Source organism: Haplochromis burtoni, unplaced genomic scaffold, assembly GCF_018398535.1.
Source record: "Haplochromis burtoni strain Fernald_Lab_line unplaced genomic scaffold, NCSU_Asbu1 Contig_7, whole genome shotgun sequence".
NCBI classification, from domain to species: domain Eukaryota; kingdom Metazoa; phylum Chordata; class Actinopteri; order Cichliformes; family Cichlidae; genus Haplochromis; species Haplochromis burtoni.
Genome location: NW_024582368.1, coordinates 2,801,125 through 2,823,398, shown reverse-complemented (window position 1 = coordinate 2,823,398; position 22,274 = coordinate 2,801,125). Strand labels below are relative to the sequence as shown.

General features: G+C 38.5%; 1 protein-coding gene across 8 annotated transcripts in view; it reads right to left on the bottom strand.

Moving 5' to 3' along the window:
- Window positions 1–22,274, bottom strand: part of LOC102291985 (protocadherin-15) — a 209,037-nt gene that overhangs the window by 111,895 nt on the left and 74,868 nt on the right. For 6 of the 8 annotated variants that reach the window (XM_005914101.3, XM_042225131.1, XM_042225136.1 and 3 more), the window contains exons 3-4: window positions 20,250–20,264; window positions 18,431–18,496 (exon numbers count right to left, since the gene is read on the bottom strand). The exons of 1 other annotated variant lie outside the window; for it this stretch is intronic. In XM_005914101.3, coding sequence (XP_005914163.1) covers window positions 18,431–18,496; window positions 20,250–20,264 — 81 coding nt within the window. The remainder of the gene's footprint in view (window positions 1–18,430; window positions 18,497–20,249; window positions 20,265–22,274) is intronic. One more of the 8 variants, XM_042225128.1, reaches the window with a different exon arrangement.

Below are 22,274 nucleotides of genomic sequence, written 5' to 3'. Positions count from 1 at the left end.
TGAATGGTTGTCTGTCCCTGTGTGTTAGCCCTGCGACAGACTGGCGACCTGTCCAGGGTGTACCCCGCCTCTCGCCCTATGACAGCTGGGATAGGCTCCAGCGCCCCCCGCGACCCTGAAAAGGAACATCCAATTTTGGATGTTACAGAACAGTCTAAAGACTAAATGAGGCACGTGCCTCCATATTTCACATTCAATTCAATTATTAATATGAGACTTTTGGTGCTCTCTATTCCACAGAGCAATGCAACCTCTGAAACTCCTTAATGTTTATGAACTCCTTTAATTGTGTTGTATGTATGTACGCATGTATATGTACTAAATATAGTAATAGCTGCAGTATTCTGTTACATTGTTCGCTATCAAATAATCTGTGTACTAAAAATGGTCAAGCACCATTAGGGAAGCATGTCTGACAAGATTTCTTGTTCTGTGCACTTGCCATTGTTTATGAATACATGACAATTTAAAGAAGAAAAAAATAATACAAACTTATATAAACAGACAAAGGTTTCATTTTGTCAAATATGTTCACCCTTTTGCAGGGTGGTTTACCTGCATGTTAAATGTGAAATAAAAACTAAAAGCTATCTATTTACAGTACATCTATTTACAAAAAAGTCTAATTTTACACTTAAAATCTGCTAAGCTTTAAAATAAGGCATTTCTTTTAGAAAACCCTCACTGTTTGACTTTCTTTAAAACTTCCTAATCTCTAAAATATCAACGTAACTTCTCTGCCACGTCTCGCTGTTATGCCCACATACTGACTCCTGATCTCACTCAGGCACAGACTCATTAACACATACAGCACAGACATGATCACCACCTGTCAAGAGACCTACTGTGCAGCATACATTGCCAAAATTAAAACAGTGTATGTGTATTGCAGCCATCACTGATTGAGGAGGGATATAACATCACTACTAACTTAGCACTCCACAATTACTCATGATAGACTCTGACATGAAAAACATCTGTCGTTATGCATTTTGGTAGAAAACTGGGGTCAAAGTAGCAGCAGCTGTTTGCTTCAGTAAACAGTGATTCTAAGTGTTCTGTGAAACAATCTCATCCTCTGGGGAAATGTCAAGTGTTTTTTTTTCTTTTCTTCCATTTTTTTGTTTTTTCCCCCCTATCATGTGCAATAGGTCACATGGAGTCCTGGGCATATTTTTTAAAGTTACAAAATTGGTCTTCCTTGCCAATATCACCACTTGTCATCAGTGTGTACAAATGTGAAACAAATGTGAAATACATACACAATCTCCCTTTCTGTTACTGAGTTATGATCTTGAATGATGGTCAGAAATATAGTTTTGCATAATATTGCGATTTACATTGTACAACCTCATCCAATTGCAAAATTTGCAATTGTAAAAAGGCTTTCAGTGGACCAACTGGTTAAACTGGTTTGACTGAATTGTGGTTTATGCCCAATAAAGTCCTGCACTAAATGGACCTTGTACTGGTTTACCACAAGGTTGCTTCAGTTTGAATGCTTACTGACAGTCAATACCAGTGCAAGCCGCTCACTACTGGCTCACAGTGACAGCACTAACATGCTGATGTTAAAATTGCTCTTATCAATCAGTCAATCAATTTATTTATAAGCACATTTAAAAACAACAGGTTGAAGAAAATGCTGTACATAGTAAAAATGCAAAAGGTAAAAAGTAGAACAAATACACACAAAGAACAAAGCAAAAACTCGAGTTTTCAGACGGGTTTTAAAGATGTCAAGTGTTGGAGAGATCCTAATTTGAAGAGGCAGACTGTTGCAAAGTTTGGGCACAGCAATCAGAAGCCCTGGTCTCCACTGTGTTTTAGCCAGCTTCTAGGGACAATCAGAACAATTTATCAGCTGACCGGAGCAATCTATTTGGAGTATTTTTAGTTAAAAGATCAGAGAGGTATGATGGAGATAATCCATTTAGAGGCTTAAAACAAGCAATAAAATCTTAAAATCAATTCTATAACATACTGGAAGCCAGTGTAAATAAGCGAAGACAGGGGAAATGTGGTCGTGTTTACGTGTGCCTGTCAAGAGTCGGGCTTCAGCATTCTGAAGAAGCTGAAGACGAGAGAACAGAGCCTGGCTGATACCAAAATAAAGACTATTACAGTAGTCAAGCCTGAATGAAATGAATGCATTAATCACTTTGTTGAAGTCAGCAGATGACAAAATGTTCTTAGTTTTTGCAAGGGCCCTAAATTGGAAGAAGCTGGCTTTTACAACAGAATTCATGTGTTTCTCAAAAAAACTGCTATCAAAGAACACTCCCAGATTTTTTGCAACGGGAGTTCTGGAATTTTCCAGAGGGCCAAGGTCACCCTTAAGAGAAAAACAAGGGTCTGAAGGTCCAAATAATACAATCTCAGTTTTTTGATCATTTACATTCAAAGAATTGAATGCAAACCATGATTTAATGTCATCGAGGCAGTCTAACAAAACTTTTAGACAGCCTGTAGAATTCGTTTTAAGAGGAAAGTCGATTTGAAAATCATCTGCATAACAGTGAAATGAGATGGGAGCATGTAAAGGAAAAAAGGTACAGGGCCAAGGATAGATCCTTGAGGGTACCCCACATGTAAGGGAGTTGGATGTGGATGTGCCACCGACCCTGAAAGAAAAGCATCTGTCAGTTAAATAAGATCTAAACTATTCAAGTGCAACCATTCAAGTTCAAGTTCTTATGACATGACAGTTTACTATGTTAACATATTAGTTAGCACTAGATAACTGAGGACCTACAGTACAGGACAATCTCAATTTCTGACATAATAATGGTGACAGACTGGATGAAAAGTCAGGACAGAAACCACAGTACTTTAATATTTCACCATTATAGAGGCACTACACAAAAAGTCAAGGGGCCACTGAATCTGGACGTTATGTGTACAAAACTTCAGGTAATTAATCCAGTGGTTCAGATCAAAGTGGCCAGTCAACCAACTGACAAAGACACATACCTGGACCTTAACAGAGCAACGCCATTAGCAGACTATGACTAGCCATTCAAATATTTACAAAAAATACTTTCATATTTTCAGAGCAACTTCAAATATTTTCAGAGGATAACCAAATGACCTTCACCAAGTTGCAGAGTACAGCCCAGTTTATTCTCCTGAATGATGTAAGATAGAAATGATGCAGTAACATCATTCAGTTTGCAAGTTTGAAGTAGAAACTATAACGTTTTGCACAGGTTGAGAACTAGAAACTGGGATGAGTAATTCCTGATTGCAGTAATCAGGCCAAAATACTTGTTCAATCAAATATAATAAATGAATCCATAAACACACACACACACACACACACACACACACACACACACACACACACACACACACACACACTTGTTTGACTGCATCAAGCACTGAAATTTACTGTGTGCCTACATCCCCTGATAACACTGCAGTGTAAAATATGGCTTGTGCACTGGTTACAGAATACACCTCACCTCTGCATGCTGGCTTGTTTGCAAATAATGATCATAGAAAAAAGGTCGGGAAAACTGAACCTTTTGGGCCAGCTGCCAAATATGGCTACTGAATCCCATGCTGCACAGATTTGTCACTCTACTTTTTTGCAGTGATGCATTGCTACTTGTTAAAGACTCTTGGTTTTATTAAAACAAGTATTCCCAGCATCTTACAATTTGTTGGCACCACAATATTTTCTGTTTCCAGAACTTTCTGGGCTGCAAGAGAAGCGTGTTCACTTTCTATTAATTCCACTGTATTGAAATGAGCTGCAATTAAGTGCACTGACAGTTTAGTCCTTAATGAACAAAGCGGGTGAGTTTAGGAGTTAGACAGCTTCTATACTTTCAGTCTTATAACTTTCCTGTTTGATTAAGCTTATAGTTAAGGGTTGGGTCAGGTGATGTTGAATTACCCTTCATTTATGTTGCTGTAGGTTCAGGCTGCTGTCGGACTTCCTGTGATCCAGTGAGCATTTCTTTCCCATGCGCATTTTGCACTGCTGTTGCACTGATATGCTCCATTGCATGGCATTAACTTTTGTTTTCTCTCCCATATTCTGTGTTCTGTTCTCGCCTCTTTATGCTCTTCTATTTTCTTCTTGCTTGCTTGCCATCATCACCAGACCTTTAAGTAACAGGATTTCATTTGACTGTAACATTGAAGGGCTTTAATCAGTAATAATAAAATAAAATAATAAAAAATAACACTTCACTGTGATAAACTGCTAAAATAATTATTTGAACATAATAGTTTTTTTCTTTTCCTTTCATACATAAAATCAAACAGCATTACCCTAATGAATGACAGTAACTGACAGTTGCTAAATATTTCAATTAAAATGACATAAGTGTGAGTACAAATATAACTTGTCAATTTGTTTTAATAATCTTATGTCAAGTGCTGCAATTAGATATATAAATGAATAAATAAGCTGACTTTTGACAGCGCTGAGTATGCTACAGTCAGTCTCAACTGTTATAAAATTAGAAAAATACAACTGTTACAACAGCAGCAGCAGATGCCACAATGTAATTAAATTATAGTAATGAGCTGACAAATGTGTGCATTCCTAATTAATTTAGAGTCTCACCCATATCTGCCAAATTGTTCAGATGATTTCCCTTGGTGTAATATTGCTATTCATTTTGAAACAAATGGGTCCAGCAAGAATTTTGACAGTACAATTTGCATAAATTCATGAATGTAAATGTTCTTTCTTGGAAATCATGGATATCACGTCCTCCAGAAAAGCTACTAAAGGGCCATTGATTTGATGAACTCACAGTTCAACCTAACAGGGGGTGCATTAGGGCACACAGCATTGGCATTGCAGAACCATGATGCCATATATAATAAGGTTAACAAGATCACATAAATATGCTGGATGATTGTTCCTCATCCATGTGGCTTGTATCCTGAGCTACTTACAATTACTTTCTTACAATGCATAGCAGGGGAGTCAACACTTACATCTGCTCCCTCAAAGCCCTATAAACAGGTCTGAGCCTGTAAACAAGAAACCTGTTGCCAGGAACTGCTGAGCAATGTCCATTTGCTTCCTTGGGTAATCAGGATTGGAATGTGAGACCAAGCTCTTTTCAAAAGAGAGTGGACGGCCTTGATATTTGACTCAGGCCCGATCAATGCTGAAATATCAGACAGCCTGGAATATATCTATGCTGCTATGGCGATCTATCAATGACATAAAGTCCAACATTTGAGTCAAAGGTGGGATGCTTAAGATGACATCCTCGTTGTTAAGAATGGAAAGTTTCATATGACTCTTTATGACTAATACAATACTTAAGATCAAAAGTGAAACACACAATGTTGCAGAGGTTTTAATTGTTTTCATTTTAAAGTTCAAAGTGTGCATTAAACTTATGATGTGAATGTGTGACGCACTTATTTATATATTATCTTAATCAGTTATGCATACTGTAGTGGGCTCAGTTAGTATCTCTACATTTGAAAAGCAGCCTCTCTGAAGCTCAGCGTTCAAGAACCAAGCTTTTTATCTGCAATGACATTCTGATTTACGGCCCGGAGCCGCTTCATTGATCATGAATGGAGGACTGACTTGATGCATTCCTTGAAATATGTCATATTATTGGAACTGCCATCACTTTAAAGCAATTCTATATCTAACTGTACATTGGCATGACATGAGAGATGGGGCAAGTGGATCTCTCAATTTTTTAAGCTTTGGGAAAGATTGATGCATATTCACCAACACAGCCAAAACTGTTATAGGACAGAAAAACAAGTTTTTTGATGCTGACAGCTACGTTTAACCCAGACACTGTTTCCTGTTCTTGTTAAATGACATCCAAACATATTTTTGAAATAACGGTCCTTAAAATTCCCGATTAACGTTCTAAGATAAACACACTAACAAAAGTGCTTCGTTACAACTATGCCCATTTATTCAACAGCTGAAGTGAAACATTTTAAAAAACACATTTTCTAAACCTAACAATGTGGTTTGGGTGTCAACAAACAATCACCCTAATACTCTGCAGTTTTATCACAGCTATTGCGAATTTGATTATTGCAAGGCCTTAATAAACAAGCCAATTAAAATGCTTTACAGAAAATAAAAACATTAGCAGTTTTATCCAATAAAACAAGTTTCTACACATTGTATTAGAAATACAAGAACCCTTTAGGCCAACTAAGAAAATGTTTAAAGATAAAATTTGGCTATTAGTCGCATGAAAGAAAACACAATACATATGCGATCATTAATACAGCTTTAAGTATTCAGGTATATATAGAAAACATGAGTTTGTTGTGTGCATGTTACCACAGTCATAATGTCTACACAACAATAATTTTAATAATAATGCATATCAACACAAGCCAATAATAATCATCATGTCTTCCAGTCAACCTGTTTCTCTCATCTTTTCTGATTTGCAACAAATAAAATGCAGAAAAGATGATGAGGGATCAAAAAAAAAGTCGACATCTTGTCGATAACAATGAGCAAGTTAATATTGCAAAACTTTGTCTATTTTTGACTCTACAGTCTCAGCAGTTAAGTAGGTGAGACAGCTTTCTTTATTTTGGAGCAAATAACTTCTCAAGAACTCATAAAAACTTGATTTTTACCCTAACCCTAACCCGACTATAGGCACTCAATAATCCATATAATGATATTCTTAGACACAGTGCTTTCTGTGTGAATTCAATTTTATGGCAAGTTATCCAACATAACAGAAGATGATGAAAGATACAAAAAAGATATACACAATGAAAAAAAATATATATATTTACTAATAAACAAAAGTGAAAGGTTTGACCTTTTAGAAATGTGGGTTTTGTGGTACTGGCTTCTACAAAATTCAATCCATCCAGTGTTTGTTCAGATTTTTCTGAATCTGAGACTGGCTAAAGCATCGTTGTCATCCCTTGAACAAAAAGTTAGAAATCGATTCTCTTTAGGAATTAGAGCTGGCAGTGGTGTGATTTAGTAGAATAAAACCTAAGAGGTGTTTTTTCGTCAATCTGCCACCACAATGACCCAGCCAGCCTCCAGGTGGTGAAACAAGAGATGTTACTGGATGTGAGGAGTCTGACTAGGGTAGCCAGTTTAAGCGCACTGGATTGAGCAAGTGAGTCAAAGGCTAGCAGAGGGGCCTGGGTTCAAATCTGCCCTCAGGCCTTTAAATGCATGCCTTCTTCCTGGTCTTTCTCTTAGCTACCCTGTCGTCCTTCCATTGTCAAAAAGTAAATAAATCAATAATAAATAAAAGCTAAAAAAAAAAAGTCTGAATAATTAGAAAAGGCAAATTGCATAAAATGCTTTATCCAACAAGTAGGATTCTGGTCATCTTATATAAAAAATAAATAAACAGATTAGCCTAAGTGGTCATCTTTCTATTGTTGCACAACACTGCACACTCTGCTTTTCAGATTGTATTGCTTGCTCCAAACATGAAACATGAATGGCCAATCATTTTAATGTCTGTTCAAACTGATGTGAGGATTAAACTAATCCTTGATCTCATTATATGTGTTTGAAAATGAATGACGAATCCTCTATATCTAATCAAAAGATGAATGTGAATTACCAGCTGACAAACACAAATATATCCAATAATACAGGCAGCACATATTTATGCTAAAGAGCATACTTAACTAAGTTTAAGGAGAAACAACCTATGCTAGTTCCCACACATATCTATAATATGTGTGGGATATAATGATATAATTCCACCAAAACCTTTGGATATTACTGTATATACAATGAATAACTAAAACCATGATTCCTTTTTGCTGATAATAAGCAAAACCATTCAAAAGAGTCAAGGCTGCTATTAACAGGGCTGAAGAACAATGCACCCACAGATACTTTCATTTGCTCCAAAAGCTCCCAAATCTTGTATTGCTCCAAGGACAAGCACTATGTTAATGCAGTGTTAAGTCATGAAGACGAAGAATTACAACGATATTTTTATTCTGACAATAACAAACGGTAAAGACAAACCAGTATGTAAACCAGCTCCCAGTTAAATCCTGGAGCCCAAGAGAAAAGCACAAACGGGCTGATGGTGTGCATGGACAATCGGTGCAGAGCCAACAGCAGGGACTAGTGAGTGCAGACTTTACCGATCATAATTTCTCAGGGGTACTGTTCCCATTGTTCCCAAATGACACATTCTGCTGACCCTGACTGTGTGATATTGTTTTTTTTGTGCTGTATTGAGATGTGACAAAACAACAACAACAAACAAAAACAAAAAAAACATTATCATAACGCAACATCATTGGCCAGTTAGCTAAATATGTTATAGCTAAGACAATTCAAACTAATCAGCCACAAGCTATAAAAACACCCATGAATAAAAGCACAGATTACAGATGAACTAGCAGGAGCTGACAGCACCCAGAGAGGAACAGAGAAATACCCAAATACAAGTGCTACACAGTTCAGGTTGGTCAGGAGTCACTGGAACATGGTTGGTTATAGCAGCTGAAGCTTTAGTTGAAACTTAAAACACATGTGTTCCAGTAACTGTTTCAGCAAAATATCATTTATATAATAACGAAATATTCCATGTATGTGGAATCAACCTGACATGTTTTCTGCATTTCCTTTCTGCAAATGATGCCATTAACAATGCTGGGTAACATTGTTAACGCTGCAGCTTTAAAAAAAAAAAAAACACAAAAAAAAACAAACACTTCTATTCTCCCGTGAGTTCTACATCTAAAAAGATAAAAGTAGGTTGAAAAGCTTATTTATATATGTAAACCGCCTGGACAGAATGTCTAAACAATTTTCACACTTATTTGTTGACCAGGTTTTTCTGTGGCGCTGCTTATGTAGAGGCCAAACTTTTATAGATTTAAGTTTCCAGGCTGCCTGTGTGCACAATACAGTGTGGAAAATAATCATTCTGCTCTATAGTCTCTTCATGTATAGGCTACTACTGTGGGATTCCCTTAGAGAGATGTGAATAATAAAAAAACCCCCACATATTCCATGATGACACTATTAATCTAAGGTGACAATCCCATCATATTCTTGGGAAAACCAGCTGAATAATGTAGTGAGGGATGTATGCTAACATCAGCCAGCCTCGGGACTGATAAAACAGACTTTTTTTTTTCTGCTGCCTTAAAAAAAAATGTAGTGAGAGAAAACAAAATTGTTTGGGTGAGTTAAGTATGGAACGTTTAATTAACATGTTGTGATTTTCCCTGATCGTGCATAAAGTAAACACATTATCTTAGATTAGGCAATTTGACTCAGGGATTATTTGCATCTCAGAGGCTGAGCATTTTTCATTGATATTTAAAACCCCAAAGAATTCAAGTATTTTCATGCAAATAATAACACAGTGCAGCACACAAAAAAATGAATGGCCTGCTTCTATGGTGTAATGAGGATAAGCACAAAGCGATTTACAACAAGAACAGATGTAATTATGCTGACCGTTTATCTCAACAATATACTGTAATTGGTGTCTTTATTTGCACATCAAACACTAAAACATGTACTCCACTTCTGAACAAAAAAATAAAAAATAGAATTATCACACACACTAGTCTAATTAGATGCAAGTAGACAGTGAGGTACAGGCTGTTGCAGGCCACTGTCAATCTGATTAACAAAGACTTTCGGTGCCTGGAAAGCAGAGAGTTTATAATAAATTGAACCAAATTAAAAACAGCTTGTTAGGCATAAAATATACAGAAATATATAAATGTATTACTGAGGTATTCATTGTGTCCTGCATGGAGTGTGTAAGTGAGGCTCACTGAATGCCCTCCCCTCCCCTCCTGTTTTGCTCTCTAATCCACAAGGAACAGGTGTTGTTCCACTAATCCGGGCCTTTTAGCTACGCTCTAATTATATGTTGATGACCTAGCAATCATGACAACTGGCCGTGATCATAGAACTGAGACCAATCTTTGTTTGTGTCTGTGTATGTGCACACGTCTAACACAGAACAGGGAACATAGCCTTTATATTGAATCCTTAATCAAACATCTACAGAAAATCATTTTCAAAAATACATAAATGTTCACAGACTATAACGTTACTACAACAAGCTATATGCACTCATTTCACTAATGCCCACATGTATGTGAACAGAAGCCAGCAGGACTCCTTTTGTTTGAGCAACAGATGTACAGATGTACAAAAATAAATTGGCCACTTAGGTGTCTCGGCCTTAGTTTGTCCAGATGTTTCCTCTTCTGCTAAATTGCACTTATTAAGCATAAAACAAATACCCAAGATCCTGCTATGTAGAATAAGAGCTATCCCTTGAGTGGCTTTGGATTTTTAGACACTTTACTAAAAAATTCTAATGTTAAATGTCTGCGATTGCGAGTGAGGAATAGACTAATACTAAACAAGCACCAAGACAAAAAAACAACCCTGCAGTCCAGGGTTAGGGTTAGTTTTAAGGTTGCGTTAAGTGAATGTACTGTAGAGGGTAGTCAGCTACTGCGTACACCAAACCTAATAACTGTTGTGGCAGCAAGAGCTGCATTTGTGGTAACTGGCAGGAATTATGGCAAGTCGCCCGGGTCCTGACGGAGCAAAGCAGCCCCCAGACCATCACAGTACCACCACCATGTTTGATTGACATGTTTGCTGTGACGTAAGGTTTACATCAGATATAACAGAGCTCAAAAAAATTCCGCTTTTGTCTCTTTAGTCCACAGAATATTTTCACAAAGGTTTTTTTGATCATCAAGATATTTTCTGGCAAATTTGAGATGAGTCCTCGAGACTCCCTTGATGAGTCGTCTAGTACTGTTGCTGTATTTTTCCTAGGAAGTTCACTGTGATTCACTGGACTCCCAAAGCCTGAGAATTGGACTTTCCAGACTGACTGACGTCAATAACTTTGCTTCTCACATGTTCTTGAGTTGCTTTAGATCATGGCATGATATATCCTTTGTTGAAATCTTTTATCTTTTACTGTTTCTCTGCATAGGTAGGTTTGGATAGCTTTGTCATCATTTAAAAACTGCATTTTCTATTTACTCAGTCACCTTTGTGTAATATTAAAACGTATTTGTATAAGACAAATATACAAAAGAGAAGACAGAAATCAGGAGGAAAATGCTTTTTTCTGCACCCTTGAATCTGGTGAATTTCAAAACTAAGAAAAGGTTAAATTCTTATCAGTCTTTTAGGTTTGAACTTCTCTGTTCTGAAATGTACTGCTAAGCCAGATGGTTTGCAGTCTTTATCTATGTGTTCTACGGTAGGTTCTACTAGACTCAGGTAATATACTGTAAAATCTGTCAATAATCTCTCATCGCTTTGTGCCTGTTTTTCGTAGGTATAGAATGGATTTCACAGCAGTAGTATGGTAGTGCATATATTCCTTTATAATGAAAAAAGGTGGAATAACAAGTATTTGACTACATAAATGAGCCTTTATGCCCAACTAAGTGTGCGTGGAATATAAAATGAAACTGAAGTTGTTAAAGTCAGGAGAAAACTGATTTAACAAAAGCATGCTCTGCACAACAACAATCATAATGCTATTATGAAAAGCACATTATAATCTTATTTGTTTGCTTTTTTCATCGTATTTGTGAATTTAATGACAGCCCCTGCCAAAATAAAGCACCATTCTGCATCTGAATAGCAGTAGTTTGATATATCTTCTTGTCACTTAAGTGATGAAACCATAAGTAACTCTTTTTTGTTTTCCATTTATACTGTTGAAATGCAAGCATAACAATTATATTTCCAGAGTACTGATCTCAAAGGCAGCTCCAGCATTGCAGGGACAGTTTCAGTTCAGGGCAATAGTGGAACGCAGGATCTCATCTTTCTCTTGGGATCAATAAGTTTTCAACACACTTGGAGCAAGACTTACAAATTATACCTGTGCTATTTGTACAGGGTGGTGCTGAAAGTCCCACACATCAATTTGCTCCCTTCCAGACAGCTACTATTGTTTGAGTCCAGTCACATTCAGGACTAAAAGGTGTTTGAAGATTCGTCTTAGTGAAGCAAAAGAAAGTGTTACATGCCTGGGGGTGTTTTACCAGACACCTACCCCACTGTTGGGCAAACCTTAGACGAATGTTACTGCCTTCCAGGTGCAATTAATTGAATAAAATTACTTTTTTTTTTTCAGCTACAACCAAATGTGGCTCAATTTTAATTGAAAAAACTGATCCCTAATCTGAAGTACACGTTTAATTCCCAGCCAGTGCAAGCATCTTTAGTCACTGTGTCATAAAAAGAAAAAGAAAAGAAATAAGTCGACATAAAGAAAGGGAAAGCCTTGAAACAGACCAACTATGCAACATGTTGATATAAAGGAATGAAGCAACTTGAGAGGATGATTGAATTAATGACAACCCTGGTGGAGACACACAGTCTGAGGGATTGAGTTCACTTTAAGGAGAGAAATTAATGAGTCCTTGGTGGCTGAGAAAAACACACACGTACGCTGGATCTCATTAATTGTTTAAACATAACACATTTAACACTTACTAAAAAATGCCTACAAGCCCTTTGAATACCAGATAACCAGAATACTCCTGGTATTTTACACACGTGGAAACCCTTCACCACTCAGCACTCACTGAAGTAGTCATCACGGATGAGCTGAGAGACCTTTAAAAAGACATTCAGCAATGACACATATTGTGTTTGCCATTTGTTCAGCTCTCGCAAATCTTTTAATTCCATGTCAAGGTTACGCTGTGCTAGTTATCGTGGGTCTTAAAACCCAACACACCAATGAAGCAGCGAGGGGAAGGACTTGACAACAAACCAGAGAAAACAGCTGAAGTGCTCCACAAGTTTTAAGTGACTCACTCATCTTCATACAGACTCTAGTGCTGTATTCACTCAATGTGATGCAAGTTCAGAGACAAGCATGAAGAAGCGGAGGAAGGAACATTTTATGAATTGTCTTATTAAAATAACATGAACCTCATGAAACTAAAGAAAGTTAGTTATTCAGTTTGTATGGCATTATAGATTATATTGTTAACAGTTTGTTAATAAGACGGCCTTGTCATAACAATAAGTGTAAGTCAAGGTATATCTCAGTGGCTACAAATTTAAGCTAGACCTCTCCCCAGGATTTGCAATACACTCACCACAATGCAAGCCCCTTGGCCCTCTGGGTCAGAACATAATATTTTTTTCTTTTAAATATAATTAGAGTAGGAATAAAGAGGTTAAAAAAAGTGTATCTATAACAACAAAAAGTGAAAGAAAACCAGGCAATTTTTTAGACTTAATAACATCTACATGTAGTTGATCAGCTAATATTAGTACTCTTTGTATTGAATAATTACAATAGGTTAGCTCATTCAGCAACATATACAGACAAAATTAACCATAACTTGGTGTTTTCCCAGCAACATATGGTGTCTATCCCAATATACTAGGAAGTAAACGCCCCAGTCTCTCTCTCTCTCTTAACAGTATGGCAGCACAGAAGTAATAGTGCCAGATGCACCTGTGGAATTTCTCTGTCATTTAGTGTATCCTAACCCTCATCCTGTCAACTGGCTAATTCAGTTTGTTCCTGATTATGTCACCGTTTTAAATTTTGCTTTCATTGGTCCTATGCGGGCGGCACGGTGGTTAGCACTGTTGCCGCACAGCAAGAAGGTCCTGAGTTCAATTCCACCATCAGGCCGGGGTCTTTCTGTGTGGAGTTTGCATGTTCTCCCCGTGTTTGCGTGGGTTCCCTCCGGGTACTCCGGCTTCCTCCCACCGTCCAAAGACATGCAGCTTGTGGGGATAGGTTAATTGGATAATCCAAATTGCCACTAGGTGTGAATGTGCGAGTGAATGTGAGTATGAATGGTTGTCTGTCCCTGTGTGTTAGCCCTGCGACAGACTGGCGACCTGTCCAGGGTGCACCCCGCCTCTCGCCCTATGACAGCTGGGATAGGCTCCAGCGCCCCCCGCGACCCTGAAAAGGATAAGCGGAAGCGGATGGATGGTAGTGAATGGATGGATGGATGGTCCTATGCAAAAAATATTTTGGCGTCCCACGGGACAAAAAAAACAAAAATAAAACCAAAAATAAAAGGAAATGTATATATGCAATTACTGTTTACCAAAACCTTTTGGGTCAAACATTAAATTATACAGTATCAATGAAAATAAGATAACAGTATCAATGACACTTCATTTATTCATTCATGTTGAAGGGAAAAGCCTCTGTTATCATCTACATGGGCAAATTCCCAGACTGGAACATTAGAGACATCGCTGTTTTTACCTGAAAGAGTGGAGACATTTCCAGATTGTGCCACACATGAAACGGGAACTAGAGTTCCTACACCTCAAGCCCCAATCCAAGCAGCAATAACCCTCCTGGGAGTGAGGAAAACACTATCTGCTGATGTGACTGCCCAATGATCGGCCGGAAAATCTACTCCAAAAAGATGTTACCTTTGGTCCCGAAAACAAAGGTGGGAGGTAGAAACTGTTTGCTTCTCCTGTCACATTACAACATGCCGTGAGCATAGCACGTATAGTGCATATAGTGTGTCTGTAGCTTTTTGTTGCTTTTTGTTGTTTCAGGTAAAGGCAAGTCACATTGTCAGGCACAAGTCAGACTCATTCTTATTGGGTGCCAGTCTCCACCAGGGCTGCCCTTTGTCAAAGATTCTAGTCATAATATTTATGGACAGAATTTTTAGGTGCCGCCTAAAAATTTGACGATGTCAAATTTGAGGATCTCAGAATCTCATCTCTGCTTTTTGCAGCTTGTACTGGGATGGTGTCTGGAATAAGAATTAGCAACTCCAAGTTTGAGGCCATGGTTCTCAGCCAGGTCAGGTCGCGAACAAGTTGCTGCCCCAGGTGAAGGAGTATGTTGGGGTGCTGTTCATGAGTGAGGGAAGAATGGAGGTTAAAGACATACTGGAGCAGCGTCTGCTGTAATATGGACACTGTACGCTGTCTGTTGTGGTGAATACACAGCTGGACGTGAAAGTGAAGGTGTCCATTTACAGGTCTAGCTTTGTACCTACTCTCTCCTATGACCACAAGCTGTGGGCAGTGACCAGAATAATAAGACTGAAGATACAAGCGGCAGAAATAAACTTCCTCCAAAATGTATTGGGCATGGTCGTTCAGGAGTTCTGGGCATGTCCTGGAGGAGGCCCCAGGGATGACCCAGCACATGCTGGAGAGATTATATCTCTGCACTGGTTGATTTTGTGCTCATTTTAGCTATCTTAGAATGGGGTGAAATTCAATTCAATGAATTGAAGCACCAAATCACAACAACAGTTGCTTCAAGGCAGTTTATATTGCAAGGTAAAGAACCTGCGATATTACAGACGATTGCTGATTTCATCATAAAAATATGTTTAACTTGAAATTACTGAAAAATTAAGCGATGCCAAAAATCAAACACCAGTAAATAAGCTTTTAAGTAATAGCGTGAAGCATAGTTTATATATATATAGGTATAGATTTTCTTTTGACAAAATATGCAAATTAACAATAACTTGCAATAAAAAATAAATAAAAATCTTTACATGACAAGTAACAACTTGAAGTATCTGTGGAGGATTTTTACTTTGATTGTGTTAGTGCCTGTCAGCACTGATCAAAATGCAACTACTTATCACAGTTCAGACTGGATCTACCTTAGCAGCACACTGCATTTCATTTTGCTAGATTGACTTCCCTTTATGAAAGCCCTTCAGTAACACTCACTTATGATTTCCTAAACTACGTAAACTGCTCGATAAACAGGGGGGTTAACGGGATATTCACACGCTTCAGGCAACAGTTGATACAAATCGCGAATTTACAGAGCCAAGTTCAGAGAGAGCATACTTATTTATGGATACTCCGATTCCTCGCTGCTGTTGCAGGAAGCTCTCTCTCTACTCGATTCTTTTCTCTCTCCACATATGCAGCTGCCCCTAAACAATGAGATAGAAATCTCTCCAATCTGATTAAATGCTTTTGGATTAAGCTCATGGGCTGAATAAGCAAAGGAGCCTATAGAAAACAAGCTTTGTCTTCCCAATTGTGATCGACTCATGGAGTGAGTGAGACTTTATGTGTCGCGCCTGGCACCTGTCAGTGGATCTGCAGAAGCAACAGCTCAGATAAATTAAACATGTTATGCTTCATTTGAGCAACTGTGCTGCTATCCGCTCCTGATTTCTCTCCTTTTTCTAAAATAAGAACCTCCAAGAACAAAAAGGAAAGAAAAAAAAAAAAAAAGCAAAACGAAATGAAAAAGGACAAGAAAATGTACTTCTTTCACAACGTCCATACCAAGTGCTATCCTCTTAGCTGAGTCAAATATAAATCTTCACAGACAATCAATAAATGAACAACTCCTGATACAGCGCTTTGACAGTTGCGAATGTTATTATGTTTCTGAGCAGCACACCTCCTCCACGGGGAACTGTATACTTTTTTTGGCTCTTCTGCCTCAGATCAAATTTGTTCTTCTGAGAAGGCAGGGGGAAGAGGATTATATATTTATTTGTTTGTCTATCTTTTCTGACCCTGACCAAACAAAGCCAGACAGAAGAGTGATTATGTTGTTTGCTTTCCCATTCACACACATGAATGAATGTAAAGGCAAATGCTCCGAAGAGATGGGATCTTATTATGTGCCATTTGTATGGTTTCTGTGTGACAGAAGAGAAGAAATGAAACACATTTAGATGGATAATTGCTTTGGTCAATAACGGCAGGTTTCCTGTTTTACATTCCATTATGGTGAGGATGGGCTCTGCCTGTTTCATCACAGAGAGATAAATAAAAGGATGGTGGAGCCAGAAGAGACCCATATCCCAGGTAAATGAGAGCTTTATGAGGGAGATTAGTGCAAATCCCTCACACAGTGCATAGGCACATGTGGGGCGAGAGAGGCTTTCGGATACAGGCTTGGCTACCTCCATCTCACAAATTCCCCCAGCAATCGATCAAAGGCCCAAATCACAGCTGCACACACACACACACACACACACACACACACACACACACACACACACAGGAAGGAGTAGGTGAGACACTATGACGGCCTGAATTGTTTTTTTATTGCGCTGATGAATAGGTGACCTGATCTGACACAGAGACAGTCATTTGTACTCTCGGGATACAAATATTCACATAATGTGCATGCATTTATGAACATATGATTCCTCTCTGTAAGATACACAGGCAACAAAAAACAAACAAAAACAAAAAAAACAAAAACAAAAACAGTGCCCAGAGTGCATACAGTGTACTCTGTAAGTGGAGCATCTGTGAAATTGTATTTTGACTGTATAAATAAGCTCTGGATGCCATCTGTACTGAGAGCTGCTCATTAAACTCTGTTAACCTGCAGTACTAATATCTGCAGGGAGAGATGAGTGAGACAAAGACACACCTGCTCCATTTAGGGAAAAGCATTTCTCATTCCCTCAGTGAACATATAGCACCCCCCAAGTAACAGTTATCACATGCAGGCACATATTTACATGTAAAGACATACTCATCATCAGCAAAATCCAAACGGCAAACACTCACAAAAAAACAGAGACTGCTATAACATAGAAACAGTTAACGGAGAGGCCAGAGAGAAGATGAAGGGAGAAAAGAAGGGGAGGAGCTGAACAGTTTCACCTGACCCACTCAAACGCTGCATGTCTGATCTATGGTTCAGTGATTTGTGTACTGCTGAAGCACAGCTATACCAAATACAACCTGTGCAGGGAGCAGACAACTCATTAATAGAGCCCCACATCACGTCTGTATGCCAAACACCATCTGTATTCATTCAGATGCACACACACAGGCATATTTCTGATTCACCCTGGGAGAACAGTAGCAAAGTACACATCGAAAACGCAGGGAACCGATCTTTAATTTAAACCACAATCAAAATTATGACATCTTAGACATAACATCTCTTATAACCAACTATCAGTATCAAGTGCCATCAACTGTGGCTATAGCTCATGTGGTAGAGCAGGCCACCTACTAACTGGAAAGTTGGCAGTTCGATCCCAGTCTGCTCCAGTCTACGTGCCAAATGTCCTTGGGAAAGCTACTAACCCTGCATTCATACTCCGATCGGAGTATGAATTTTAGATAGGAAGTGCTTGGGTCAATGTACAAGTTGTGTAAAGCACTGCTCAGCAGCAGTGCTCAGATTAAATAGAAAAGCACTATATAAGAACCATTTACCATAAACTACAAGTCCACACTAGATGAAAAATTATGTTATAATAAAAGCACTTTGGCATAGAAAATAGTGCTTGAGTGTATGACTGGCTGAATGAGGCTTATTTAGCTTGCGCTATATAAGTACCAATCTATGTATTCATGACAAAAAACACTCTGTACCAAATCCCAACAGTGCAATACACAACGTTTAAGTGCAGTAGCAATTACCATACATTGGAATACATTGTGACGTGGGAATACAGACAGAAACATAGGCGTGAAACTGGCACGTACCATTTGGGCTCTCCTCGTCAACAGTGACTATGGTTGCAGGGGGACCAGGCCGGGACAGCTTACACTCTGCGTATGCAAGAAAAAAAATTAAAAACTATGTCTGCATATGATATTCATTTAATTCTGGTTACATCACCAGAATGACACAATGATAAAGAACAATAGTGAACACCTAAAGCAGAGATAGCAGTCTTACCAAACTGGGAATATAATCATTTCATATATACACTGCTCAAAAGAACAAACAAACAAAAAAAACATTCAAGGAACACTTAATCAGTTTAATTTACTTCATCATCACCAGTGTGTGAATGTGTGTATGAATGGGTGGATGACTGGATGTGTAAAGCGCTTTGGGGTCCATAGGGACTAGTAAAGCGCTATACAAATACAGGCCATTTACCATCATCAACTCAATCAGTTAACTTAATCAGTTAAGTAGCAGAGGGGGTTGTTAATCAGTTTCAGCAGCTTTAGTGTTAATGACATTAACAACAGGTGCACTAGAGGGGCAACAATGAGACAAACCCCAAAATGGGAATGGTTTTAAAGGGGGAGGCATTTTCTCCTCCTTATCTTTTAACTGTATTTTAACTAATTTTCAATTTGGCTAGGGTCAGTGTCACTACTGTTAGCATGAGGCAATACCTGGACCCTATAGAGGTTGCACAGGTAGTCCAACTCCAACAAGAGATTCTAAGAGACAGGAGAGGTGGACAGGCCCTAGAAGGTCCTTAACCCTTCTGCATGACCAGTATCTGCTCCTTTGCAGAGGATGAGCACTACAAAATTAGCACTCCAGCAGGCCACTGGTATGAATCTCTCTGAGGGCCTCACATCCTCTAGTGAGCGCTGTGCTCAAACCCTGCAGTTCTATGTAGAATAGGGGGACATGTTTAAGTTAATCCAATTAAATTTTGACAGGACACCATTTTTTTCACTTTGATTTTCGAGGTCTCTTTGAATTTAGCCCTGTGAGGTTGATCAGTTTCATGACAGCACACATTACCCAGTGCATATCAGTACAGATATCCAGCATGATTTGTTTTGCCTACTGTAATTTGATGCGTTTTCAAAGTGTTCCTTTAACTTTTTTTGAGCAGTGTATTATATTTTCAAATAATGTCTAAAGATTTAGATTTCATGAAGAAAAATAAATGCTGAAATTACGGTGGTATCATCACTCCTAGTGACAGCACTACATTTACATGTACAGTAGTCACAGTAGTAATCATAAATAAAGTGCTCATATATGGTATGTCACAGAATTATGCTAAAATTGCAAATTAATTGATAAAAAAAAACCCTGACACTGTTCATATTTCGCAGCTGTAAGGAAATGAATGTCAACATTTTCTCTCAGTGTCACACAGATGCTGTCATGCTGATGTATCATTTTACAACAGGTGGCATCAATGACTGCTGCCACAGAACCATCAGCAGCAATGGACTGTGCGATAGTGACACCAGACAAGCAGGGTGGTGAAAGCATGTGGCAACATCATAAGCAGAGCACTGACGAGAATGGCTTCACAGATGGAGGTCACAGCAGCTAGATGGTACGAGCACATGGGACACAGGTAATGGCAGCTTGACAGACAACAACAGATGGGGCAGCAGGAGAGGTGGAGACAGGAGAAAGGAAAACGTCTAGCCCAGATGAATAGGTGCTGCAAGGCAACGCTCTCCACAGCCAATGTAAGGAAAGTTCAGGATTAAATGTCATTCATAGAAGAGGTAGAGAGAAATGGCAAAAAGGGAGAATATGGGAATGTTAAAATACAAAAGGAAAACAGACAACAGATGATTGCCCTCTTACCCTCATAGTGCCAGTCTGAAGGAGTCAGAGGTTAGTGTAACCAGAGGGAAGCAGAGCAGAAGCATGAGAGGAAAACAAGCATGAAACTGTTAACAACTCTGATTTTAGGAAGAAATAGAAAAAAATATCATCATAAAATAGGAAGAGATATTAGAAAACAGGGCTGAAGAGAGGCAGTTTAATGGAATATAAACTCAAGAGACCTCTCAAAATTGTGGGTGTTAGCAAACCCCACACAGTTTTTGGAGAAATGGCCAGTCGATCTATTCTTTCTGCCAGCAGCTGACTGTTTTGAGAAATGTTGTATGCAGGAAAAATGAAATCAAGTTAAAGTATAAATTCTGTGCTTGTGAAAGAGAAAAAGAAGGTCAGCAGAAGCCTTTTACTAGTTACTCAAAACATCTTTCTATCCTTCTTTTAAATGGCCTCCATCTTGTTATTCATTGAATCTGAAGCAGCTTGCTTTCAGGTGGTGTCGTCTGACATTACATGTAATCAGAGATGGAAATAATGACACCACATCAACAGTCAGCACTCTAATGTTTCACACACACCTTCTGCTTGACTTCAGTTGTGCAACTATGCACCTGTTGCCAGGATAGTTTTCTTATTAAATATGCATACCCATGAGCCTTTACTAATGTCGTGGTTTGAAAGTGCACATTAATCAGTGATAAAAACCTGAATGTGATGTTGTTGCATTTTTAAACTGTAGATACACACAATAATTAGCAATTAAATAGCAATGAAAACCTGAGGCTAGAAGAGGGGATATTTTATGCAAATAACCGCATTTTCAGTTTCTTGTGCTCTCTAATCTAAATTTTATTAACGTTTTATCTGGGGCTAGAATTTGCATCCATGTAAAACATCTTTGCTTTGGTCCTTTACTGTCAAAGTGAAGATCTATTGTCAGTAAGAGACACTATGTTAAAAGGCATAGACTACATTTTCTAATCTGAAATTCCTCACAGTTATTAAACCATCCCAATGTTGCACAGCTAATTCACGAGATGTACTGATGAGTAAATTTTAAAGTTCCATGAGTTTATAGCAATTAGGAAACCTGCACCTTTCGGCTGAAAAAATAGGATTTCCTTTAATAGCGACAAAATGAACAGAGCAACTGGGTCACACCACGCAATCTGAGACATAAACAACAAGCAACATCAAAATCAGTATGCAAATCTGCTCTGAGAGAATATACTCTGTGTGAAGTAGAAGTAGAAGAGTGTGACCGCGTGCATGCGTGTGTATGCATGTGTATGCATGTGTATGCATGTGTGTGCAAGCGCGCATAATAAAAGTTACTTGCACTCATTTTGAGAAGCTCTTTAAGGGATCACAGGCAGTCTGTTTTGTTAGTTTTGCATATGTGTGTTCGAGCAGTGTTTAGCCGGGTGCACGGCCGTGTGAGCGCGCGCATGTGTGTGTAGCTTTAAGTGGTAGTTGCGGCAGTGGGAGAGAAAAGATGTGAAGAGTCTGGTTTGAAGACAAAAGGCAGAACCAAGCAGAGATAAAGAATAGCACCTCCATTTGCAGTGATAACTTTGCTGTGTTGCGATCAAAGCACAACCGTAATGCTGCACTCAAATGGATACGAATACAAACACACACAAACCCAAAGCAGCAAAGTGTGCTCACTGTCGTGTTCACTACAAAATGGAAATGATCCCAACTTCTTGCCACATTTACACCTTTTAGCAGCCGGTGATATTTTCTAATGACGCTTTACGTCAGGCTTTCCTCCCATCGAAAAATCCTCCCTGCAGAATGAAAGAATATAAAAGACATTTTCTGGCCAATTCACTTTACTGTGGCTCTTTGGATTTGTAAAAGAATATGCTAAAAGGCATCACCAAAAATCCCCAGTCTGTGCTTTCCTGCAGCATTCAAAATAATAATGCAGGGTAAAATGGGCAGACCATAACAAACACAAATATAGAAAATAAGTAAACACCATCAGAAAACTACTTATGCATTCATCTAACAATCTGACCTGCCCCCATCCTAAAAGTAGAGAAT